Source organism: Rhinoderma darwinii, chromosome 5, assembly GCF_050947455.1.
Source record: "Rhinoderma darwinii isolate aRhiDar2 chromosome 5, aRhiDar2.hap1, whole genome shotgun sequence".
Lineage (NCBI taxonomy): Eukaryota > Metazoa > Chordata > Amphibia > Anura > Rhinodermatidae > Rhinoderma > Rhinoderma darwinii.
The window spans coordinates 75,352,871-75,380,453 of record NC_134691.1 but is presented as its reverse complement, the minus strand read 5'-3'; the positions used below and the strand labels follow the sequence as shown (position 1 = coordinate 75,380,453).

The 27,583-nt window shown below is 43.4% G+C and overlaps 1 protein-coding gene across 1 annotated transcript; it reads left to right on the top strand.

Annotated features, from left to right (window-relative positions):
* The first annotated feature begins 3,155 nt into the window (after positions 1-3,155).
* On the top strand, positions 3,156-27,137 carry LACTB2 (lactamase beta 2). Its single transcript, XM_075828293.1, has 7 exons — positions 3,156-3,390; positions 5,212-5,375; positions 6,859-6,985; positions 19,988-20,166; positions 21,288-21,436; positions 25,456-25,537; positions 26,916-27,137. Exons 1-7 carry the CDS (start codon positions 3,266-3,268, stop codon positions 26,957-26,959), a joined length of 870 nt encoding a protein of 289 aa, XP_075684408.1. The 5' UTR covers positions 3,156-3,265; the 3' UTR covers positions 26,960-27,137.
* Positions 27,138-27,583: the final 446 nt, after the last annotated feature.

The window sequence follows — 27,583 nt, the reverse complement described above, 5'->3', positions numbered from 1 at the left end:
AAAAAAAATAAAAAATTGGAAATCGCTGCGTTCGTAAAAGTTCAAACTATTACAATATACCATTATTTAACTCGCACGGTGAACGCCGTAAAAATAAAGAATTGGAAATTCCAAAATCGCTGGTTTTTGGTCACCTTAACTCTAAAATAAATGTAATAAAAAGTGCACAAAAAGTTGTATGTACCAAAAAACTGTACCAATAAAAACTGCAGCTTGTCCCGCAAAAAATAAGCCCTTATACCACTCAATCGACCAAAAAATAAAAAATAAAGTTATGACTCGCAGAATGAGGTGAAACAAAACAATTTATTTGTAACAAATAGTCTTTACTTTGTAAAAGTAGTAATATATATATATATATATATATATATATATATATATAAACTATACAAATTTGATATCACCGTAATCGGATGGAGTCGCAGAAAAAAATTTACGTTTTCGTTTTTACTGCACGGTGAAAGTAGTAAAAACAAAACCCAAAAAACAATGGAGTAATCGCAGTTTTTTCCAATTTCAGCCTGCAAAGAATTTTATTTTCAGTTTCCCAGTACAATAAATGGTACTTTAAATGGTGTCAACAGAAACTACAACTCCTCCCGCAAAAAAAAAGAAAAAAGTGGATCAGTCTGGAAAGGGTTAATTAATTTCTAATAAAACAACATTTATGACCACACATTGGCATAGCTATAGGGGTCGCAGCGGTCGCACCACATCAATAAAAAGTTACTATAGTAACTCGGGCAAAATTATTATTCTTACCTTTCCTGGGTCCAGCGCTGGAGCCGCAATGTCAGTGAGCTGAGCCCTGTATCAAATCCTATCATGTGTGATACTGTCTGCTGAGCCACTGTATCTAATCCTATCATGTGTGATACTGTCTGCTGAGCCACTGTATCTAATCCTATCATGTGTGATACTGTCTGCTGGGCCCTATATCTAATCCGAACATGTGTGATACTGTCTGCTGGGCCCTATATCTAATCCAATCAGGTGTGATACTGTCTGCTCAGCCACTGTATCTAATCCTATCATGTGTGATACTGTCTGCTGAGCCATTGTATCTAATCCTATCATGTGTGATACTGCCTTCTGAGCCACTGTATCTAATCCTATCATGTGTGATACTGTCTGCTGAGCCACTGTATCTAATCCTATCATGTGTGGTACTGTCTGCTGAGCCACTGTATCTAATCCTATCATGTGCGATACTGTCTTCTGAGCCACTGTATCTAATCCTATCATGTGTGGTACTGTCTGCTGAGCCACTGTATCTAATCCTATCATGTGTGATACTGCCTTCTGAGCCACTGTATCTAATCCTATCATGTGTGATACTGTCTGCTGAGCCACTGTATATAATCCTATCATGTGTGGTACTGTCTGCTGAGCCACTGTATCTAATCCTATCATGTGTGATACTGTCTTCTGAGCCACTGTATCTAATCCTATCATGTGTGGTACTGTCTGCTGAGCCACTGTATCTAATCCTATCATGTGTGATACTGTCTGCTGAGTCATTGTATCTAATCCTATCATGTGTGATACTGTCTGCTGGGCCACTGCATCTAATCCTATCATGTGTGATACTGTCTGCTGAGCCGCTGTATCTAATCCTATCATGTGTGATACTGTCTGCTGAGCCACTGTATCTAATCCTATCATGTGTGATACTGTCTGCTCAGCCACTGTATCTAATCCTATCATGTGTGATACTGTCTGCTGAGCCAATGTATCTAATCCTATCCATAGTTTATAGGGTCGTAGTGCTATAGATATGCTATGCTGTCTCCTATACACACATTTTTTTTTGGGCGGACACATATGTATTGGGGCTATTTCCCCTGACATTTTAAGCCCTGAGGGTATGTTCACATGGCAGCGTCCGTTACGGCTGAAATAACGGTGCTGTTTTCAGGAGAAAACAGCACCGTAATTTCAGCCGTAAAGGCATGTGCAGGCGTCTTTCGCTGCGTCCATTACGGACGTAATTGGAGCTGTTTTTCCATGGAGTCCATGGAAAACGGCTCCATTTACGTCTGAAGAAGTGACAGGCACTTCTTTGACGCGGGCGTCTTTTTTACGCGCCGCGTAAGAAAAATGACCGTCGGCACAGAACATCGTAAGACCCATTCAAATGAATGGGCAGATGTGTGCCGACGCTTTTGAGCCGCATTTTTGGACGTAGTTCAATGCTTAAACGCCCGAATTACGTCCGAAAATAGGGTGTGTGAACCCAGCCTTAGTGACGCCCCGGCTGCTAGTGCTGCATTGTTGGGTCACTTAGGAGACAGCTGCGGACCGTCGGCCATGAGGAGTTTGTGGGGGGGAGGGGCCCAATAAGAACTTTAGCTACACCCCTGTGACCACATGTGGGGTATTGCCGTACTCAGGAAAAATTGCTTTGCAAATGTTAAGGGGGGGGGGGGGTTTCCTCCTTTATGCAAATTAAAAAAAAATAAGATTTTAGTGGAAATAATGTTGATATTCATCTCCACAGCCTAATTCTAATAAATTCTGCAAAGGACCTGTGGGGTCTAAATGCTCACTATACCCCTAGATAGATTCCTTAAGTGGTGTAGTTTCCCAAATGGGGTCACTTTTGGGGGGTTTCCACTGTTTTGGCCTCTCAGGGGCTTTGCAAATGTGACATGGCACCTGAAAACCATTTCAGCTAAATTTGAGCTCCAAAAGCCAAATAGCGCTCCTTCCCTTCTGAGCCCTGCTGTGGGTCCAAACAGCAGTTCATTACCACATATGGCGTATTGCCATATGCCAAATACACCCCCTATAGGTTAACATGAGCAGCGATAACGCACTATGTCGCACTGAATTCTTCTATGACCCCAAATGCAATAAACACAGTGTGTAAAAAAAAAAAAAAGGGGCAAGCATCCTTGTCTGGGCAAAATTAGAGGCAGGGCAGATTTTCTGGGGCACAGTTTATGGGGTGCACTGTGGCTTTAATTCTTAGGGTGAGACCAGTATTTGAGGGGGGACGGGTACATGTGCAAAAAAAAAAATCATTATTGGTCTGCCTGGCGGAATTCATGAAGTCTACAGCTACTTCCATAGGTCAGTCCTCCCTGCGCCGCAGAACCCGCACAGCACTGCGCAGAAACTCAGCTCCTACCAATACACAACCAGCAAGTGGGCCCCCCCGCCGCTGTCCTGCACCACGTGACGTTACTGGTCATGAGACGCACCGACGTCAGAAGGTCTTTATCGTGAAGTGGAATTTGCAGCTACCATATTGGAATCCAGGATGGCGCTGTCATTTCTGCCTCGTGTGGAACAGTTATCCTCCCGGGTGGTCCGTGTGCTGGGCTGTAACCCGGGGCCCATGACGTTACAGGGCACCAACACGTACCTGGTGGGCACCGGTCAGAGGTAAGCAGGGCTCGGTGTTGCACCGCTGTGTCTTCGGTACCTTTGCCCCTCTAGCGGTGGTCTTTAGTAAGGCAAAACTTGATTACTTGTGCAGCAGGTGAGCAGAATTTCAGTATAACACTGTTCTGAGTGACAGGCAGGGAATGCTGGGACCTGTAGTGCCACCACTGCTTCTAGCTGAGACAGGGTCACCACCCAGCAGTCTGCTATAAAATAATGAGGGGTGGGTAGTAATAGACCCCTAGCCTGCTGGAGTGTCATGCTGCGCGCCATACTCCTCATAGCAAATGTGCGCACGTTCATATTTAAAAGGGGCAGGTTCTCCCTGCTGGTCCTGGTTTATATCCCTAGAGCGATGATGTGCCGTACATCCATGTGACCAATCGCTGGCCTCTAGGAAAACACGGACCGGCAGGGACCACTGGAGTGGCGGGCGGGGGACTTAACAGGTGAGTAATGGTTGTTTTGTTGTTTGTTTTTTTAGAACTTTTCTTGCATTTACTTTAGTTTCTTAAACTCTTGGACAACTCCCCTGTTGAATCTCCTGCCTCGCACCCCTGCAGCGACGACATGCCTTACCGTCCTGTGACCGCTGCAGTCTCGTGGCGCACTTACATCAGCGCTGCGGGTAGTAATTGGTTGCAGCGGTCACTTTCTGGTACGGCATGTCTTTGCTGCAGGAGTGTGAACTAAGGCCTCGAGTGCACGACCATAGTATTTTTCTGGTGCGCAAATTCCTGGACCGTTGTCCGTATTTTGTGTTTGCACCTCCGTAGTGCATCCGTATGTCATCCGCAAAATGCGGATCATATGAAAAAAGGTGCAAGGAAAACAATGCTGCAGACTTCCTGAAGTCGCATAGCAACAGTTCCGCAAATTACGGATGTCCACAGGGAGGTGTTTCCACAGGCCCATTGATGTCTATGGGCAAGTCCATAGCAAATTTGCGGGCCGTAATAAGACATGTCCTGAGTTTCTGCGGCTCATATTTACGGTGCTGGAAGGAACCGTGAAAACCACGGTCGTGTGCATGGTGTCATAGCAATTAATGGGTCTGCAATTCACCCGCACACTTGCGGGTGAATTGCGGACGCAAAAACACGTTTGTGTGTATGAGGCCTAAGGCCTGATGCACACGAACGTGCTTTTGCAGCCGCAATTCCCCCTAAAATTCACGGGAGAATTGCGGCCCCATTCATTACTATGGACCCGAAAATCACAGCCGTGCACATGGCTACGGTCGTGTGCATGAGGCCTAAGACTGGCGGGTAACCATCGGAGGATGATGCTGGAGCGGCAGGGGATTTAACAACCGTTTAAAGGCCGCAGCCTGAGATGGAGAATGGCATGATGTGACGGCTGTCAATCTGCTTTTCCCCTTCTCTGTCAGGCTAATATCGAGGTCATGTCTGACCATCTGGAACTAGGAATTCGTGACCTAACAACCAGTCTTTTCTATCGAGCAGCAGGTCTCTAGTAATCGTTCTGTCTCAGATCATTCCGGTCTTCACAGCTAATACCACCACAATACAGATAGAAAAGGGGCATTGCGCTTTGGTAGAACATAAAACGTGTCTATTCTGCATATTTTTTGCAAAAATAAATTTAGGTGAGGATTCTTCACAGTTGTTGTTTCTCGCCACTACGCGGAATGATTCCTATTTTCATATGTACAGGATTGATGGCGCTTTAGAATTAACAATAATGAAGCCAGCAACATTTGTGTTTTAGTTCTTTTGATATTTCTTATAAGAGTAATATTTCTTTATAGTAGTTATATAATTAGTAAAGTTACAATACAAATGTTACTTCTCCATTTAGGAGGATACTGATCGACACGGGAGAGCCAGCAGTACCAGAGTACATCAACAGCCTGAAGCAAGTCCTGAAGGAATCCAGCACGGCAATCCAAGAAATAATAGTCACTCACTGGCACCATGACCATTCTGGGGGCATCACTGATATATGCAGAGATATCATGAATGGTAGGCGATCATTCCTCTAGGTTAGGGGAGATCCCTGGTAATAATGTAGAATCCGAAATATATCCTTTTTTAACCATGAAAAAAATGTATAATTTTTCCCATGTTTACATCTTGCTTTTGAAAGGGAATTATAGCTAGGGGGGGGGGGGGGCTACAGAATGTGGAGGGGGCGCAGCATGGACCCACTCAATATTTAAAAAAATCATCCGTTAATGGATTGATTCAACAGATAACGGCGTGACGCAGCACACACCTGACGGTCGGCAGCGTCTGGACCCAGAGCAGCGGCGCCCACAGCTGAACAAGAGTCGGGAGCAAGGAGGGTAAACATGTAGTCTGGTCTGGGGTCAGATTTAAATTAGGGGGTCTGGGGTCTCAAATGAATATAGAGGGTCTGAATATATTTAGGGGGCTGGCCGTGGGTTGGATATGAATATAGGGGTCCGGTTTGGAGTCTTAGTATAGGGGGTCTGGTTTTGTTATTTGAAGATAATTTTAGAGTCTGAATATATTTAGGGGCTCTGATTAAGTTGATGGTCTGATCTGGGGTGTATTTTGTTTTTTTTTCTTTTTGTGGGATTTAGGGACCTGGAATAATTTAGGGTTCTGGTATAGCGATCTTATATTTGCGGGGTCCGGTATAACAATACTATTTGTGTGTTGCTGTCAATCCAAATGGTCACTGCAGTCCTGCCTCTGTAAATGGGAACCCATTTTTACAAGTTTTATTTTAGTGTAACTTTTCATTACCACTTTCAAAATGTGTGTGTATAAAAAGTAACTTTACATTTTATAGGGGAGGGGGCAAATCTAGGTGGAGGGCACACTGACTCTTTGCCCAAGGAATGCCTAGCTAGAGCTCTAATTATAGCAAAGATTTTCACACAAATGGAGCATTGCAAAAATATTGCATCACAAGAAGCATATACCTTTCTGACTAGTGAGTCTTCCATATACGTGCCCAGTGTTTATAGCAGCAGGCAGACAAGCACATGGCTGCTTTTTAAGATCACTGCTCATCCGTGTCTTCTATTCTTTGTTTCTACTGAATAAATAAAGTACATGAAAGGGATTTTCCAGTTTTAAGTTAATAAAAAGTATTTATTTTGTGATTAAATGTTATGCAGCTTCCTAATATACTTTGTGCATTAATTCTTCAGTGTTCAAGGCATCTTCTTGCTGTCAGTGGATGGAAACAATCATGGTTTATAATCATAAGCTGAAAACCCATCCTGAAAGAGTGTTGATAATACACGTGCAGGGCTTGTTTATTATCGGAGCTCTCTTCTAACAAGGTCTGTAGTTGTGTGACCGACAGGTTTTCAGCCTCTGAATGCAAACGCTAAAGGTTCCATTCATTGACTGCAAGTAGAGTAATGTTAAAATGGTCAGGGATTGACTAAATAAATAAGCTTTCTGTAAATGCATTTTACATATGTAACTATTTATCTTTGTTAATAATTGATTATCTCCCTTGCTATAGGTTCAGACTTCTGTGTCAGAAAAATTCCCCGCAACCCACATAAAGAGGAGGTCATTGGGGCAGGAGAGCAAAAGTACAAGTATCTTAAAGATGGAGATGTGATAACAACAGAGGGAGCAACACTGAAGTGAGTACACGGACCACATCAATAGAAACCTCAGAAAGCCAATCTATCGGGAAGAACAAGTCATCCTGCATTGTATTCACTTACACTTGTAGTTCTCCCCATATAGACATCGGACATTGCTGTCTGTTTGAGTAACTATTCAGCTAGAAGTCAAGTACACAGTGCGTGCATAGCAAGGGTCCTCAGGACGCCAGTTCTCCGGACCAGTAGCAACGTTAGCACCAGGCATCCGGGGCAGAAGCCTGGATTTTTGGCCTGGTCCTCCCGGGCAACTGCCACACTATATTGTATCTGTGTCCTCAGGATGCAGATACAATTGAATACCATGGCGGAGCATGGAGCGATCAGCTCCCTTATCCACCATTCACCAAACTACAGGCGAGGTTAGGCCTGCAACCTATAAGACGCTTGGACATTATCCCTGCGCAGGCCGGCACGATGATGTGACTGCATCGCGCCACCCTATTCCAAGGGTCCTGTCTAGGCGTCTCATAGGCTACAGGCCTTATCTGGCTGAGGAGGCTGTGGAGCTTCGTTCGTCGTGGGAAAAGGCTAGGTAAGTAAAAGTATGTTTTATTTGGGTGGGCAGTGTGGCACCGTCTACGGGGGTGGGCAGTGTGGCACCGTCTACGGGGGTGGGCAGTGTGGCACCGTCTACGGGGGTGGGCAGTGTGGCACCGTCTACGGGGGTGGGCAGTGTGGCACCGTCTATGGGGGTGGGCAGTGTGGCACCGTCTACAAGGGGGCAGATAAGCCTCAATATTATTGGGCTCCGCCCAAAACGCCAATACGGGTCAGTTTGTGTACATATGCTATAGGATACCCTACTGTATACTAGGCCAGGGAAGAGAATCTATTTAGCCAGCCCTCATAAAAAGAATTTACATTTGATGCAATGTTTTGTGTGGCTTTCTGTTGAACTGAGTTGACCTTCTAGTGAATACAACGTACATCTACAGACTCCTGTTACTCTACAACACCTTGGTCACAACAGGACAGAAGGAAAGTGCATTAACAACGTAGAGCCATAAAGTAGACTGACCATAAGAAGACTATGGAGGACCTTTCCTTAGCATTAGTTTTGATCTCCCAGATTATGCAGTTATGTTAGGTTTAACGGGAACCATTGGAATAATCAATGTTGGGCTTAAAATGAATATCCATCCTTGAACAGCATTTTGTTTTGTTTTTTAATCTAAATAGGTAAAACATTTTGTACTGATTAATTTCTTACTATCTCTTCATAGGCGTTGGAGCTCTGTTTTTCTCATACAGATCTACTAATTCCTTGCATAGACTTAGATTTAAAAGAGAACATACTTGCTGCCACCACCAGAGGGAGCTTGTTTCATACTGTTTATGCATGGAACTCAATAATAACACACTATGCAGTAAGCGTCCTCTGGTGGCAGCCTGCATGCCATTTTTTTTTTTTTTTTTTTAAATTTGTACAAGAAATTTGAATTATATCAGAAAAACATCTCTGACCACTATGGAGATATATTAAGAAATTAATCAGCACAGTATTTTGAACCTAAAATTACATATTGATAAAAGACTGGAGATTCACTTTTATACAAGAAAATGATTATTACTTACTGCTAATTGGATTTTCCCTTAACCTTCACCAGGAGGGATTCCCTGCCGCCAAAGGGACAGGAAGCCGTTTAAATTCCCCCTCCTCCTTACCCTCTCCAGTTAATACCGGAGACTTGATAACATACAGGCTAAGAATTTTAATAATCTTGTGACCATGGTTTTTGCCGTGTAACTGAATCAACAATTGCTCCTGACGTCTGAAAGATTGGGATACATCTTCTGACATCCAACGTATGAAATTCTGCCTCCTTTTCATTCTTGGGGGAAGAGCAGAAAAGAGGAAGGGATCTCTCTTGCAGACAATGAAATCTGGACACTACCTTCGGAACAAAAGATGGTAAGGGCTTTAGAATGATCCTATCTTCCAGGATGTTTAGATGGGGAGGAGAGGATGAGCGGGGTTGTATTTCTCCAACTCTGCGAACAGATGTTCTTGCTAGAAGAAAAACAGTCTTCAGAGTTAGGAATTTCAAGGAAGCATCCTGAATTGGTTCAAAAGGATGTCTGGTAAGTGCAGTCAGTACTAAATTCAGATCCCAAGGAGGGACTCTGGAAACCATTGGAGCCGTCCTACGAGATGTTGCGCTGAAGAATCTCCTTAACCCACGGATGGTCTGCTAGCCTCTGATCCAGGAAGGCACTGAGAGCTGCAGTGTGGACTTTCAAGGTACTGGTTCTTAAGCCTAAGTCGAGACCTGACTGAAGAAAATCCAGGATAGTGGATATCCTGGATTGGAGAAAAGAATCCGTTGAGGTTAGTTTGAGGAAGGAGAGGAAGGTTCTCCAAACCTGCTGGTAAATCTTGGAGGTGACCTTTTTCCTGCCCTTAAATAAGGTATCTAGCACTTTTTTCTTTGAAAGGCCCTTCTCCATCAACATGGTCCGTTCAACATCCAAGCTGTAAGATGAAGTTGGTTCACCTCTGGGTGAAGGATTGGATCCTGGAACAGGAAGTCTCGCCTGAGAGGTAGATGCCAGGGGGCCTCTAGAGACATCCTCAGCAATGGTGGAAACTATGACCTCTTGGGCCAGTATGGGGCTATTCGAATAACCCTCGCTTTCTCCTCCAACACCACCTTCAGTACCCTGGGGATGAGAGGGAATGGAGGAAAGGCATATAGGAGTTTTCCCCTCCAAGGTTCAGACAGGGCATCTACTCCTGACTGTCTTTGTAGGACAGGAAAAAGAACTTCATTATCTTCCTGTTCTTCCCGTCTGCAAACAGATCTATCTCTGGCTGTTCCCATCTTCTGATAAGATCTTTGAATATCTGCAGATGAAGACACCACTCTCCTGGAAACAAGGTCTGTCTGCTGAGGTAGTCTGCCACCTGATTTTCTGTTCCTCTTCGAGCTATAGCGGTTAGGGTATGTTCACACGCACTAATTACGGACGTAATTCGGGCGTTTTTGCCCCGAATTATGTCCGAAAAATGTGGCGCGTAAATAGACGCCCGCGTCAAAGAAGTGACCTGTCACTTCTTGGGGCGTAATTGGAGCCGTTATTCATTGACTCCAATGAATAGCAGCGCCAATTACGTCCGTAACTGACACGGCGTTCAAGCGCCTGCACATGCCGTTACGGCTGAAATTACGGGGATATTTCCTCCTGAAAACATCCCCGTAATTTCAGCCGTTACGGACGCTGTCGTGTGAACATACCCTTAGGGGCAGTACATTCTGCTCGGCCCAGATGAAGATTTGTTCTGATGCCTGACAAAGGAGCCGGCTTCTCGTTCCTCCTTGTTCAGTTATGCTACTGTAGAGACATTGTCTGAGAAAATCCGGATGTCTTTGCCCTTTAGTAGACTTTCTAAGGCTTTCAGAGCTTCCCAGACCGCAGTTAGTACTCTTAAAGAGGTTCTGTCACCAGATTATCAAATCCCTATCTCCTATTGCATGTGATCGGCGCTGCAATGTAGATAACAGTAACGTGTTTTTTTTGTTTTTTTAAAACAATCATTTTTGGCCAAGTTATGAGCAATTTTTATATTTATGCAAATGAGCCTTTCTAATGGACAACTGGGCGTGTATTGTGTTTGTAACATCTGGGCATGTATTGTTACAAACACAATACACGCCCAGATGTTACAAACACAATACACGCCCAGATGTTACAAACACAATACACGCCCAGTTGTCCATTAGAAAGGCTCATTTGCATAAATATAAAATTGCTCATAACTTGGCCAAAAATGATCGTTTTTTAAAAAACAAAAAAACGTTACTGTTATCTACATTGCAGCGCCGATCACATGCAATAGGAGATAGGGATTTGATAATCTGGTGACAGAGCCTCTTTAAAGAGTCTCTGTCACCAGATTTTGCAACCCCTATCTGCTATTGCATGTGATCGGCGCTGCAATGTAGATAAGAGTAACGTTTTTATTTTTAAAAAAACTAGCATTTTTGGCCAAGTTATGACCATTTTTGTATTTATGCAAATGAGGCTTGCAAAAGTACAACTGGGCGTGTTGAAAAGTAAAAGTACAACTGGGCGTGTATTATGTGCGTACATCGGGGCGTTTTTACTTCTTTTACTAGCTGGGCGTTGTGTATAGAAGTATCATCCACTTCTCTTCAGAACACCCAGCTTCTGGCAGTGCAGACACAGCCGTGTTCTCGGGAGATCACGCTGTGACGTCACTCACAGGTCCTGCATCGTGTCAGACGAGCGAGGACACATCGGCACCAGAGGCTACAGTTGATTCTGCAGCAGCATCGGCGTTTGCAGGTAAGTCAATGTAGCTACTTACCTGCAAACGCTGATGCTGCAGAATCAACTGTAGCCTCTGGTGCCGATGTGTCCTCGCTTGTCTGACACGATGCAGGACCTGGGGAAGTGACGTCACAGCGTGATCTGCCAGAAGCTGGGCGTTCTGAAGAGAAGTGGATGATACTTCTCGTCAGAATGCCCAGCTAGTAAAAGAAGTAAAAACGCCCCGATGTACGCACATAATACACGCCCACTTGGACTTTTTCTTTTAAACACACCCACTTGGACTTTTGCAAGCCTCATTTGCATAAATACAAAAATGGTCATAACTTGGCCAAAAATGCTCGTTTTTTAAAAATAAAAACGTTATGTGTAATTTACATTGCAGTGCCGATCTGCTGCAATAGCAGATAGGGGTTGCAAAATCTGGTGACAGAGCCTCTTTAAGTTTGATGAAGCTCTTGATAGAGAGAGGTTCCATGAACCTTGTACCATGCTTTGACCCAAATGGGTTCCCCATCCGGACTGACTGGCATCTGTAGTTAACACTACTGGGCACCTCTGTGACCACTGGACACCTGTTGATAAATTTCCTTCTTGTGTCCACCAGAGATTGTTTTACTCTGAAAGGAATCCTGCTCTTGTGATTTAGAGATTCCTGCTTCTTGTCCCAGCATGACAGAAGGAAGTGCTGAAGAATTCTCGAGTGCGCCCGGGCCATCTGACTGCTGGAAGATGTTAGTAACCCCAATACTGACTATCTCTCTTATAGAAGCCGATGTTCGATAAACAACGGAAGTGACCATCTGGCGTAGCGCATCTTTCCTCTCTTGGAAGAAACGAAGTCTGGACCTGAGAATCCCTAGAAATATCCTTGATTGCTCTAGTTGTTAGGTCTGATTTCTCTAGATTGATCAGCCAGCCCAGGGATGACAAAAGCTGTTGCGTCGTCTTTAGATGGCAACTTAATCTATGAAATTCTGCTGATCTTAATATATAGTCCAAGTATGGGATGATTTAATATCTCTTTCTGATGAAGATAAGCCGTGACGTCCACCATAATCTTGGTGAAGATCCTGGGGGCAGACGAGAGGCCAAGTTGCAGGTCCTGGAACTGAAGATGATGAGCCTTCCCCTTCAATGTTACCGTGAATCTCCGGAATCTTTGGGAGTCTGGATGTATTGGTATATGCAAGTAAGCATCCTGTAGGTCTATTGAGGCCATGAAGAAAAAAGGTTTGAGCAGACTGATGGTGGAATTAATAGTCTCCATCTTGAACTTCTTGTACTGGATACAGTGAAGGAAATAAGTATTTGATCCCTTGCTGATTTTGTAAGTTTGCCCACTGTCAAAGACATGAACAGTCTAGAATTTTTAGGCTAGGTTAATTTTACCAGTGAGAGATAGATTATATTTTAAAAAAAAACTGAAAATCACATAGTCAAAATTATATATATTTATTTGCATTTTGCACAGAGAAATAAGTATTTGATCTCTTTGGCAAACAAGACTTAATACTTGGTGGCAAAACCCTTGTTGGCAAGCACAGCAGTCAGACGTTTTTTGTAGTTGATGATGAGGTTTGCACACATGTTAGATGGAATTTTGGCCCACTCCTCTTTGCAGATCTGTAAATCATTAAGGTTTCGAGGCTGTCGCTTGGCAACTCGAATCTTCAGCTCCCTCCATAAGTTTTCGATGGGATTAAGGTCTGGAGACTGGCTAGGCCACTCCATGACCTTAATGTGCTTCTTTTTGAGCCACTCCTTTGTTGCCTTGGCTGTATGTTTCGGGTCATTGTCGTGCTGGAAGACCCAGCCACGAGCCATTTTTAATGTCCTGGTGGAGGGAAGGAGGTTGTCACTCGGGATTTGACGGTACATGGCTCCATCCATTCTCCCATTGATGCAGTGAAGTAGTCCTGTGCCCTTAGCAGAGAAACACCCCCAAAACATAATGTTTCCACCTCCATGCTTGACAGTGGGGACGGTGTTCTTTGGGTCATAGGCAGCATTTCTCTTCCTCCAAACACAGCGAGTTGAGTTAATGCCAAAGAGCTCAATTTTAGTCTCATCTGACCACAGCACCTTCTCCCAATCACTCTCAGAATCATCCAGATGTTCATTTGCAAACTTCAGACGGGCCTGTACATGTGCCTTCTTGAGCAGGGGGACCTTGCGGGCACTGGAGGATTTTAATCCATTACGGCGTAATGTGTTACCAATGGTTTTCTTGGTGACTGTGGTCCCAGCTGCCTTGAGATCATTAACAAGTTCCCCCCGTGTAGTTTTCGGCTGAGCTCTCACCTTCCTCAGTATCAAGGATACCCCACGAGGTGAGATTTTGCATGGAGCCCCAGATCGATGTCGATTGACAGTCATTTTGTATGTCTTCCATTGTCTTGCTATTGCACCAACAGTTGTCTCCTTCTCACCCAGCGTCTTACTTATGGTTTTGTAGCCCATTCCAGCCTTGTGCAGGTCTATGATCTTGTCCCTGACATCCTTAGAAAGCTCTTTGGTCTTGCCCATGTTGTAGAGGTTAGAGTCAGACTGATTAATTGAGTCTGTGGACAGGAGTCTTTTATACAGGTGACCATTTAAGACAGCTGTCTTTAATGCGGGCACCAAGTTGATTTGGAGCGTGTAACTGGTCTGGAGGAGGCTGAACTCTTAATGGTTGGTAGGGGATCAAATACTTCTTTCTCTGTGCACAATGCAAATAAATATATAACATTTTGACTATGTGATTTTCTGTTTTTTTTTAAAATATAATCTATCTCTCACTGGTAAAATTAACCTAGCCTAAAAATTCTAGACTGTTCATGTCTTTGACAGTGGGCAAACTAACAAAATCAGCAAGGGATCAAATACTTATTTCCTTCACTGTATGTACGTTCAGACGCTTCAGGTTTATTATCCCTCTGGATCTCCCATTTAATTTGGGGACTAGAAATAAAGGGGAATAATAACCCTGGTTGTGCTGTGAAGTCGGGACTGGAATTGCCACCTATTTCTGCAGGAGGATATCTATTTCTCTCTCCAACTCCTGCTGATGAGAAAAGGGGGTCAATATCTGTGTTAATACAAAATTCTCTGGGGAAGGGAACTGAACTCCAGTTGATAATCCGGAGATACAATATTCAATATCCATGAATTTGAAGAAATCCCTGACCATGCATGGGAGAAGAATCTTAATCTGCCCCCCACAAAACCTCTGGCGTCTGAGTGTTTCTGGAGGGGCCTTCTCCAGCGTTTGCATTCAACATAAACCCTCTGTTTTTCTGCCTCTGATCTTGCCATCTTGGATTACCCTCTCTCTTTGTAACCTCCTGAGGGTTTCTACTCTGATTCCGAAAGGGCCGTCCTTGCTGGAAGAAACTGGTTTCGGAAGGAAACCCATTTTTCCTGTCCGAGGCTTTCTCCAGGATATAGTCTAGCCCAGAGCTAAATAATCTATCATGAAATAGGGATGGGAAAGGGGAAAAGATGTGGTCTAATGTGAAATTAATAAATAACCTTTATTGATTAACATTAAAATATATAAAAGTTCATTGGTGCAAACTGGTATGTGTGAGTGACCCCCAAACTCACACACCATTAACCCGAAATATGGTGTAAATTGAATGAGATCACTAATTATATTATAAAGCGATTCCACCAACGCTAATGTTCCATAGGAGTGCAAGATTCGCTGCACTACAATGGGAATTGGAAATCAAAATAAACGAATGGAATCAAATTGACAGTGTCAACTGATTAAACTGGTCCGTGCTGGACAGGTGGGCTCATATAATGATTGCTGCACTGTGGTATTGACAGGCAGCTGGGTGGACTAAAATAGCCCTACACTGACTAAATGGGTATGCATGAAGTAAACCACATGCACACCCTGCGTTTTGGCTGCGTTATTGATAAACAGCAATCAATCACTCAGGGATTGGGTGGTTGAGTGATTTCACTTAGTGTTAGATACAATGTTTGTCACCATTGTTTAATTGTGGTGCACACTTAGCTGAACTGTGAATAGGAGCTGTTGATGGTTATTTTTATTATGTATTGAATTTGTAACCTTCCGTTTTTGTGGCTCCAGATGGAATAAAGTGAAGTCCAAATAACGGTTCAAATAGTATGTCAGCTAAGAATATAGGCTGTGTTAGAACTTAGTTTTTACTGTTATTGCTGCGCTGTTGGACCAGCAAGCAGCTAATTGAAGTCAGAGTGAGCCCTGCAGTAACTAGATGAGCAGTGGTGATCGAACCACATGCATATCTAACGTTACTCCAACGTTTATTATAGGCAGTTAATTATCGAGTGCGCCTTCACATCGCTGTCTGCCTGGGGAGCAGCGATGCAGAGAGCGATTGTGATATGCGCCACCACCGCTGGAGAACCCAGAAGCGGTGAGCTACATTCGCTCACTGAATCGTGTCAGTTGCCAGAGCGATTATTAAATAAGTCCTCTCTATTGACTCAGTATGAGGGCTGAGTGAATGAGTGGGGTGGTGAGAGCTCTGGTGCCGAGACCCCACAGCCTCGCTACACCTCGCCTGAGGTCTAAGCCCGTGGGTGAGGATTCACCCCGGGAAGATCGTGCAGGGGTTACTGGTCGACTGACCATATGATAGCGGGAGGTGAGAGAGATATGCCCCGGCTTTTCAGAGTAGGGCAGCAAGACACGTTGTAATTGATATAGCGCACTGAAGTAGCTAACAGTTGTGAGCTGTCAGCCGTGTTATATAGCGTGGTGTAAGCACCAATGAATAGTGGATATATTGATAGTGGATATATATCCACTATTCATTGGTGCTTACACCACGCTATATAACACGGCTGACAGCTCACAACTGTTAGCTACTTCAGTGCGCTATATCAATTACAACGTGTCTTGCTGCCCTACTCTGAAAAGCCGGGGCATATCTCTCTCACCTCCCGCTATCATATGGTCAGTCGACCAGTAACCCCTGCACGATCTTCCCGGGGTGAATCCTCACCCACGGGCTTAGACCTCAGGCGAGGTGTAGCGAGGCTGTGGGGTCTCGGCACCAGAGCTCTCACCACCCCACTCATTCACTCAGCCCTCATACTGAGTCAATAGAGAGGACTTATTTAATAATCGCTCTGGCAACTGACACGATTCAGTGAGCGAATGTAGCTCACCGCTTCTGGGTTCTCCAGCGGTGGTGGCGCATATCACAATCGCTCTCTGCATCGCTGCTCCCCAGGCAGACAGCGATGTGAAGGCGCACTCGATAATTAACTGCCTATAATAAACGTTGGAGTAACGTTAGATATGCATGTGGTTCGATCACCACTGCTCATCTAGTTACTGCAGGGCTCACTCTGACTTCAATTAGCTGCTTGCTGGTCCAACAGCGCAGCAATAACAGTAAAAACTAAGTTCTAACACAGCCTATATTCTTAGCTGACATACTATTTGAACCGTTATTTGGACTTCACTTTATTCCATCTGGAGCCACAAAAACGGAAGGTTACAAATTCAATACATAATAAAAATAACCTTCAACAGCTCCTATTCACAGTTCAGCTAAGTGTGCACCACAATTAAACAATGGTGACAAACATTGTATCTAACACTAAGTGAAATCGCTCAACCACCCAATCCCTGAGTGATTGATTGCTGTTTATCAATAACGCAGCCAAAACGCAGGGTGTGCATGTGGTTTACTTCATGCATACCCATTTAGTCAGTGTAGGGCTATTTTAGTCCACCCAGCTGCCTGTCAATACCACAGTGCAGCAATCATTATATGAGCCCACCTGTCCAGCACGGACCAGTTTAATCAGTTGACACTGTCAATTTGATTCCATTCGTTTATTTTGATTTCGAATTCCCATTGTAGTGCAGCGAATCTTGCACTCCTATGGAACATTAGCGTTGGTGGAATCGCTTTATAATATAATTAGTGATCTCATTCAATTTACACCATATTTCGGGTTAATGGTGTGTGAGTTTGGGGGTCACTCACACATACCAGTTTGCACCAATGAACTTTTATATATTTTAATGTTAATCAATAAAGGTTATTTATTAATTTCACATTAGACCACATCTTTTCCCCTTTCCCATCCCTATTTCATTCTAGCTCCAACCGGTGGTGTACACCAATGTGGTCCCCTGACCTAATTTCCCAGTGAGACAGGTGATCTTCACCAGTTGCTAAATAATCTATCACCCTCACAGGCTATGGAACAAAACCTAGATTTAGACGCCGTGTCTACTGCCCAGGAACGAAGACAGATCGCTCTTCTGGCAGAATTGGAGAGGGTGGCTGTTCTAGCATTAAGCCTGACAGAATCGGTGATTCATCAGAAATGAAATCCACTGCCCTCAGAACATAAAAACAAAAGGCACGGCGCCACATAGTGCAGGTCAATTGGGTTTAGGTGAAATGTCAGTAGTAGTGTACTATTCTCACCCAGGTAGTGCTTGGATAAGGTAATAAGAAAATCCACAAATGCTGCTGCTGGGATCCAAACCGGTAAACCATGCGGTCACCGCTTGTTGAGATATGGAAGGATAAGTGGAAAAGGGAGGATCCTGCAAGGCGCTGCTGCGTGGCTGTTTGAAAGATGATGACAGTGGTAGACTGAGTAATATGAAAAAGTATCTGTTTATTATAAAACAATGACTACGTGTTTCAACGCTGTACCAGCGTCTTCCTCAGGCCTGAGGAAGACGCTGGTACTGCGTTGAAACGCGTAGCCATCATTGTTTTATAATAATTTTTCATATTACTCCGTCTACCACTGTCATTATCTTTCAAACAGCCACGCAGCAGCGCCTTGCAGGATCCTCCCTTTTCCACTTATCCTTCCACTGCCCTCTGAAGTACTGGCATGGAGGCTAAAATCTGGTCTCTTGGGGTTTTGGATCTTAGATGATCTAGTTGTTCCATCCAAGTCTTTAAAGATCTTGCTGTACATGTTGCAGTAATACTTGGTTTGAGAGCTGCTGTACTGGCTCCCCCCCCCCCCCCATGTTCGTTTCAAGGATGCCCTCTGCCTTTTTATCCATAGTGTACTTTAATAATCCCATGTCCTCAAATGGTAGGGAAGTGCGTTTTGAAATTCTGGCTACTGGGGCATCAATTTTGGGGGTTTTATCTCATTTCTCTGAATCGTCATCTGCAAATGGGTATTTACACTTGAAGTTTCTGGGAATAAATAGCCTTTTCTCAGGGTCTGTCCACTTTTTTTTCTTTTTTTTTTTTTTTTTTTTTTTTGTTCATCAATTTCTTAATATTTTTGTGGACTGGGAAAACTAGTCTCCTCTTAGAGTCCAGTCCCTCAAACATTTGATCCTGTACAGACCTGGACTCCTTGATATCCTCTATCTTCATAGTGGCCCTGATTGCTTTGAGAAGCTGATCTGTGTCCTCTGACAAAAATAAAGGTCTTCAACTATTATCTGACGAATCGTCTGATATCCATCAGGAAGAGGGGGAATTCGATTCTGAGTCTCATGTGGGATAGATCTAGAAGAGGAAGGCATGGGAGATGGTGGGTGGCTCGGAGACCGCGCTGTATCCACTTCTTCCCGTATCATACTTCTTATATTTTGTACAAGTGACAGGGATTCCTCACTCACAACCTTCTCCAAACATCTTTAGCATAGCGCTTTGTGTGGTCGGAAGTGATTTTTTTTGCAAATTCCACACTTCTTAATAGGTCGGAACTTTTGGATTCCCTCTTTACTTCCCTGAAAAAATAAACATCTAGAAATTTTCAGTCAAATATTGAGGCTTTTCAGAGGGAGGGGGTTATATAAAAAATATAACCACATTCTTACTGGGCTAGGGGCTTTTCGGATCGGTCAGCAGATTCTGCACGGGACATCTCAGTCAAACTCCTAACAAATTCAGCAAGTAGTAGCCAACAGAGCTTGCTTCTAAAAAGAGATTTTGGCGCCAAAACATTTGAAAATTTAGACACTACCTTTTAAGAGGCTGGCTATGCTGCGTTCTAACCACCTCTAGATACACCGGTCTCAAGTGCAGCAAGGAATTTCTCTGCCCAGAGGAAATCCTTGAGTCTAGTGCTGGTTTAGTCAGCAGTGACCCGCGTTACCTCGGTGGATAGGTCTGGAAGCCCGGGGCTGCCTGCACTGCAGGACTTATGCCAAGGAGCTGGAGAGGCGCCATCTGCTCCCTGCCCCGGTCCTCCCTGAAGGAGACACCACTCGTTCGTCCAGGGGAAGAGAAAAGATCGGGGCGCTTGGAGAAAAAACCACTGATCCGATGGAGCTTCGCACGGATCCCGCTTCTTGTGTCCCAAGGGACAGCAAACAACTGGAGAGGGTAAGGAGGAGGGGGAATTTAAACTACTTCCTGTTTCCTGTCCCATTTGAGGTGGGGAATCCCTCCTGGTTGTGGGACCGGGACCCTGACTGACAAACCGGAAACCAAAGGTTTCCTTCATCATTGATTTCAATGGTGACGGATGCGGTGCCAATGGTTTCAGTTTATCTCCGTTGTGCAAGGGTTCCGTCGTTTTGACGGAATCAATAGCGTAGTCTACTATTTTTGTTTCTGTTTGTGTCAGGCAGGGTCCCGTTCTGACGGAACCCTAGTGCAGATGTGAACAAAGCCTTATCCTGAAAGCTTAAAGTGGATATCAACACCAACAAAGACCATACTCCTGATTAAGTTTCTGCTTTGTACGCAGAGTACTGTTCACACCTGGACACACAGATGATCACATGGCTCTGGTTTTATTGGAAGAAAATGCCATTTTCTCTGGAGACTGCATTCTGGGAGAAGGAACAGCTGTCTTTGAGGAGTTGCATGATTACATGAAGTCTTTGGAAAAGCTGCTTGATGTGAAGGCTGACAAAATTTACCCGGGTCAGTATAGTAGTATTTTTTTTTTTTTTTTTTTTTTTTTTTAACAATGGATCTATGAGGCTTTGCACGTTGCGGACGATTTTGTGAAAAATGCTGCAAATTTACTGCAACTTTTAATCACAGCCTTGCGGATCAAGCCAAAGTGGTCAGAGCAATAAGGAACATCTATGGAATTACAATGAGGAATACTTATATCTCATGAGGATATTCTCTATGTTGTAATATCACCTTATGATGTGATTCTTGTCTTTTCTAATTAAATGTAAAAAAAAAAAAAAAAAGTCAAATGGTCAGACCACTGCTGTTACCTGACCTATGGAAAAGATTGATAAGCGGCTCATAACATTGAGGATGAAGGGCAGACCTGTCTGATTAGTCTTTGTAATTGGATAGGAATCCAGAATGTCAAGGCTGCTGTAACTTTCAAAAGATGGGAAAATGTTGTTTCTAGACAGGACCTCCTGTAGATAATCCCACGTAAGTAAATCCAATCCAATGCAGGTGTCTGAGGGTAGGGCCACACGGAGCGGCGCTCTCACAGTCGCAACGCGGCTATCAACCGTGCCGGCACTATGTTCGGTGCGGCTGTGAAACAGCCTGTTAGTGGCCGCATGTTAACGCGGTTAAACCACCCCTTTATCTGCAAAATCGTGCGGCCATGAATTAATGCACCCTTTATGGCCGCACGATTTTGCAAATGACAACAATTTACCTCCTATTCATTCTCTATGGTAGCACTGGAAAAAGCCGAACACTGCACTCGGCTATCTCCAGCGCTCCCATAGAAAATGAATGGAGCGGCAGTGCGCATGCGCATGTCACCGGAATACCTCTTAACAAGGTATTTGTCTGCCGCTCCTACATAGTGCCAGCGCGGTTGTTAACCACGTTGCGACCGTGTCCGGGCCGCTCCGTGTGGCCGTACCTTAAGGATACGACAAAGCCACCAGCTCAGTCCTTACAAGAGGTATACAAATATCATAGAGTTGATGTATCCTTCTCTAGCCTAATGAATGGGTCCACTTGGAGGAGCGACAATGTTTCCTCACTGAAGTTTCTTCTCAAAGGTTTTAATAATTGTTATATTATTAAGTATCTCATTTCGACTTTTTAAACTTTAGGTCATGGCCCTGTTGTTGAAGGTGCAAGAGCCAAAATTCAGGAGTATATTTTTCATAGACAAGCTCGAGAACAGCAAATCCTTCAAGTGTTGCAAGAGAACTCTGGGAAATCACTGACTGCCATGGAACTTGTTAAAATTGTGTACAAGGTAAATAACCAAATTTGAACAAATCTCATCCACACGCTTCACCAAAAATCCACTGAAAAACAGTTCATAAATTGACCTACGTACGTTTTATTTATTTTTTTTACTTTGTAGCATGTCAATTTATGCTTCGTATTCATTGCTTTTCTGTTGCAGGTAAAACACACTACAAATAGCAAATGTAAGGTCTGAACATGTAGGACCCTTAGATAGTGGTAATGGGGAGTTGGTCACAGGGGATCAAGAGAAGGCAGAGTTACTAAATGTGTTCTTCCGCTCTGTATATACAACAGAAGAAGGAGCAGCTGATGTAGCCGCTGCCGGTGCTGTTAATATATCAGTTGATATACTGAATTGGATGAATGTAGATATGGTGCAAGCTAAATAAAATAAATGTACACAAGGCCCCGGGACCAGATGGGTTACACCCTAGAGTTCTTAAGGAGCTTAGTTCAGTTATTTCTGTCCCCCTCTTCATAATATTTAGAGAGTCTCTCATGACTGGTATAGTGCCAAGGGACTGGCGCAGGGCAAATGTGGTGCCTATTTTCAAAAAGGGCTCTTGGTCTTCCCGGCGGGTAAGTATAGACCAGTAAGCTTAACATCAATTGTGGGGAAAATGTTTGAGGGACTATATACAGAATTATGTGACCATAAATAGTATTACAAGTGACAGCCAGCACGGTTTTACAAAGGACAGAAGTTGTCAAACCAACCTGATTTGTTTTTATGAAGAGGTAAGCAGAAGCCTAGACAGAGGGGCCGCTGTGGATATAGTGTTTTTGGACTTTGCAAAGGCATTTGATCGTGTCCCCCATAGACATCTAATGGGTAAATTAAGGACTATAGGTTTAGAAAGTATAGTTTGTAATTGGATTGAGAATTGTCTCAAGGACCGTATCCAGAGAGTTGTGGTCAATGATTCCTACTCTGAATGGTCCCCAGTTATAAGTGGTGTACCCCAGGGTTCAGTGCTGGGACCACTATTATTCAACTTATTTATTAATGATATAGAGGATGGGATTAATAGCACTATTTCTATTTTTGCAGATGACACCAAGCTATGCAATATAGTTCAGACTATGGAAGATGTTCGTGAATTGCAGGCAGATTTAAACACTAAGTGTTTGGGCGTCCACTTGGCAAATTAAGTTTAATGTAGATAAATGTAAAGTTAAGCACCTGGGTACGAACAACCTGCATGCATCATATGTCCTAGGGGGAGCTACACTGGGGAAGTCACTTGTTGAGAAGGATCTGGGTGTAATTGTAAATCATAAACTAAATAACAGCATGCAATGTCAATCAGCTGCTTCAAAGGCCAGCAAAATATTGTCGTGTATCAAAAGAGGCATGGACTCGCGGGACAGGGATGTAATATTACCACTTTACAAAGCATTAGTGAGGCCTCATCTAGAATATGCAGTTCAGTTCTGGGCTCCAGTTCATAGAAGGGATGCCCTGGAGTTGGAAAAAATACGAAGAAGAGCAACGAAGCTAATTAGGGGCATGGAGAATTTAAGTTATGAGGAAAGATTGAAAGAATTAAACCTATTTAGCCTTGAGAAAAGACGACTAAGGGGGGACATGATTAACTTATATAAATATATTAATGGCACATACAAAAAATATGGTGAAATCCTGTTCCATGTAAAACCCCCTCAAAAAACAAGGGGGCACTCCCTCCGTCTGGAAAAAGAAAGGTTCAACCTGCAGAGGCGACAAGCCTTCTTTACTGTGAATCTATGGAATAGTCACCGCAGGAGCTGGTCACAGCAGGGACAGTAGATGGCTTTAAAAAAGGCTTCGATAATTTCCTAGAACAAAAAAATATTCGCTCCTATGTCTGTGTAGAAATGTTTTACTTCCCCTTTCCCGTCCCTTGGTTGAAGTTGATGGACATTTGTCTTTTTTCAAACGTACAAACTATGTAACTATGTACCCTATTTTTGCGGCGGAAAAGCTGCGACAATGCTGCAAAAATCACAACTAAAATAAATAAATAAATAAACTGCCTTTTTGGGGTTTAAAATAAATAAAAAGGTTTCGATTTACCACCCTGGACTAGTCATAGAAACCCTTTTTCTGTTCTCCGTTCAGTACGGCCTCCTGGGATGACGTTTCATCCCACGTGACCGTTGCAGCTGTCATATGGGTTGCCTCGTCATCCCAGGAGGCCAGCCTGGACGAGAACAGAAGAAAGTGTTGCCATGACAACGGAGACCGGTGTAAGTATAAACTATATACTTATATGCAGCGTATCCACCCTGTGTGAACATGGCCTAAAGGAGTAATTGGGATGATGGGATATATATTTCAAGGCTAAGTTCACACGTAGGACGGAAATACTGTAGCAACAATGTGGATGAGAACTGAATAAATCTCATCCATACGCTGTGGAAAAAATGTGAAGAAAAGTTGTGAGGAAACGGTGGATTCTCAATCTGCAGCATGTCAAGTTCTCTTGAGAAGTGTGCTGTAGTTGCGCTACTTGTCTACTTGGCCTTATAGCTGCACATTTATAATACTAGGTAAGGACCCCATTTGCTTTTTAGAAGAGCCTAAACTCTTTAATGATTGTCTCTTACATGCCAGAGCTCTTTATTTTAGGGCATCTATAAAATGCCTGGTAAAAAGGCGATAGTGGGCGCACCTCCTCACCCACTAAAGCATCCTCCAATCTTCTGATTTGGGAGGCAAGAAGGATTTCTTGTGCTGTATGGTAGTGGGGTCATGTGAACCCTACCCCATTGGTGCTCCTTAGTGGACAAGTAGACTCACATGAAGGCTCTTTTCGCATGCTTTTTGAAAGAGTAAGGCCTGGTTCTCACGTAGCGTAAATGCTGTGGAATTGTGTCCGCGATTCACAGTGTGAGCGGCAAAGGAAATGAAGGCGAAGTCCCATTTGACTGCTTCAGCGGTCACATGGGCTGCAGGGTCTTCCCAGGTGGCCGGACTTCACGGACAACGGATGGACACCTCGCCATGACAACGGCCCGGGGGAAGTGTAGACTTTTTTTTTTTTTTTTTTTAAGCGCTGGTTTCCAATTTGGTGCGGTTTTTCAAGCGTTATTCGCGGCAGATTATTTTTTTTAACCTGTTTTTTTATTAAGGTACAGAGTATACAAATAACATTCCATGTCACATACAGGATATCCTGTCTCACATTGAAATATTAACACTGTAAACAATGCTAACATTACATTTACATACAAGCAACTCTACCCTCATTCTTTTAAAATTTTTCCTACAATTCTGTTATAACCTAAAACCCTTTGCACCTGCATCTGACTATAACATGTGTAATAAACATCCCCCCCCCCCCACCCACGCTGTACACCTTCACTCATCACCCGTCGTCTGAGATCCTAAGTCAAAAATCGCTGCTGGTTCTTGATCAGATACGCTGCGTATTTTTAGACAGAATATCAGACCCGTGGGGATCCGGCCTAAACTGTCCAAAGGAGCCATCACGAGCCCTCATGGCCTATAACGAGTGCTTATTGGGCTCACATGCCCTCATTTGCATATAACACCGGGAATCTTTCAACCCCGAGAAAAAGATTGGGTGGGCAGTTTAGGGAGTCCCGATGCTCTTTTAGTCCTGGAACCCTTTACCGGTCTCCCATGAACAGGCTTTCCTTATATGCTGCAGCAAGGTGTGGGGAAAGCTGGCTGTGAATGAGCAGAACTAGAATGTACGCAGCACTCTGGTTCCTGGGTCACAGTGTGCTCTGATTTTACAGGTGTGTGGTATCTCATTACAACCACTAGGGGGAGATTATTGTAGAGAAATAAGTTCCAAATCAGCATTGCAGACTGTACTGGATAGATAATCTATTTCACTTTATCAATGGTCCGTATGGTCCAAAATGTTTGTCCAAGTTTTATTGACCATCATGGTTTTATTTGTAACATGCGAGCTCTTAAGCTGGATATGATTCGTTATTTTATGTAGCATTTTTTTGTTATCTTGTGTTAAAATATATTTTCATAATGTTGTGGTGTTTTTATTCCTATAGGATACTCCAGAGCATTTGCATGCAGCTGCAGAATTCAACCTAACCCATCATTTACACAAACTAAAGAAGGAAGGAAAAATAGGTAGGGTTTTAAATCTTCAATTGCATTACAATCTGGACTTTGATTTTGCTATTTCTGGCCATGCCTGTGTAACTTTGGCTTTATGTTTGGGGCTGTTGGGGGGGGGGGGGGGGAGGAATCTCCCAAGTAATGGTTATCTTTTGGACTGCAGCAAGATTTCCCTGTGTTCTGCTAAATTTAATATTACTACTTAAAGTGGTTTTCCTGTTTGTGGGCTGTTTCTTATACTGATTAACTGCAGGATAGGTCATGAGATATGAGCGGTGGGGTCTGGCACCCGAACCCTGCAACAATCAGCTGTTCTGCGCGGCGGAAGCTACGCAGGGGTCAGCACCAGAAGCAGAAGGCTCTGACCAGTATATAGCGGCCGTGCTGCAGTAACCCAGCACAGCCAATATACAGTGTTTGGGTCCCGTTATCAGTATAAAAAACAGCTCATCACCAGTGGGAACATTGTGGCAGATTAACTAATGTGATTGAACCTAGACCTTGAAATGCGCCACATTTCTGGCGCAGAATGTTGCATCAAGTTTTAGATCTACTTATGAACCAAATGCGCCAAAAAGAACAGATGTTTAGGCCTCACTGAAAACATTTTAAGTGTCTAGAAAAGGGGCACGGCTCGGAAAAGAGGCATGGCCTAGATGAGCCACATTGCGCTGATTGTAAACTAAGCTATCCAAGAGATGGTAGAAAGAGAAAAGTGTAGTGTATCGAGATGCGCCAAATTTATCATACAGCGTGCGCCACTGTGGCGCATCTTCTGACTGCCTGGTCTAATAATCATATACAGCATTAGTAAATCTGCACCAGTATGTTTAGTGGTTTGCAGTGTTTCGCTTACATCAAAAATAGTATTTTTTTTATTTTTTTAATTATTATTCGGATGGCCAAAAAGCTTTCAATTTATTCTCATCAGACCATAGAACGTTTTCGACTTGAGTTGAGAGTCTCCCACATGCCCTTTGAAAAACTATTGCAGAGGTGTCCTATGAATATTTGTGTTCCCTTAGGAGCCCTCCCACTGGGGTAAGACCAGCTCTTGCTCAAGGCAGAGGTTTTAAAATATGCCCACCACCCTTGCCTGAAGTTCAGCTTGATAACTGTCAGAAGGACAATCCTTATTTAATTTCCCCTTTCCACCCCAATCCCCTAGTGGTCTTATTTGTAATAAATACCCTCCATGCCATGTGTAGTTTTAGGTGCATTGCGCTCCTTGTACCCCGGCACCTACCACATTAGAGTCGGACACAGCATGATTGTCTTCTATTGATGGCTTGTTTTGTTTTTTTAATTAGGGGTTATGGCCACATTTTCATCATCTAATAGCTATCAGACTATAGGAGATGTACTTATTTGTATACTTGTTTCATTACAGTACAAGAACAGTCACCAAATATCAGATGGAAAAGTCACTTATAAGGAAGCGGCAAAGGAATTTTTTGGAAGTTTACTACAAAATGCATCACTGAAATGAACTCAAATGTAACTTTTAGAAAAAAGATGTAATTTTATTAATTGTATTTCCCCGAACATTGTGTTTTAATAACTGATTATATATTTTAATAAGTACATAGAAAAAGTAAAGGAATTATTTAAAGTGGTTGTCTCTGCTGTAGTCCTTCCTGGGGAAATGGCCCTGGCAATAAACGCGAATCGCCAAGGATTGGAAAATCTGGACAAACCGCGATCAGATGATCACCAGGGAAGTTTCGGTCTATAAATGACCTGTCCAGATAGGACAACCTCGAAGTTAATGGTCGTCCTCTTATATCAAGTTCTTTCTCATTCTAACCCACAGTTTCTTTGTTATATCGGTTTCTCTTGCCATTACAACTTCCATTGGGGCTGTCACCAAGCTTTCTCGGATGCCTGAATTGCAAGTCTGTTATGCAGTGATAAATCACTTCAGTTTTCTTATTGTTTCATAACAAGGCCAATTTGCCGTTCAGTTAGGCAACAACCGCTGTGGGAGCTTATTGTGGCCCATATGAGCTTACACAAAAACGATAATCATAATTTAGATTTTCTGATAGAGAAGTACTC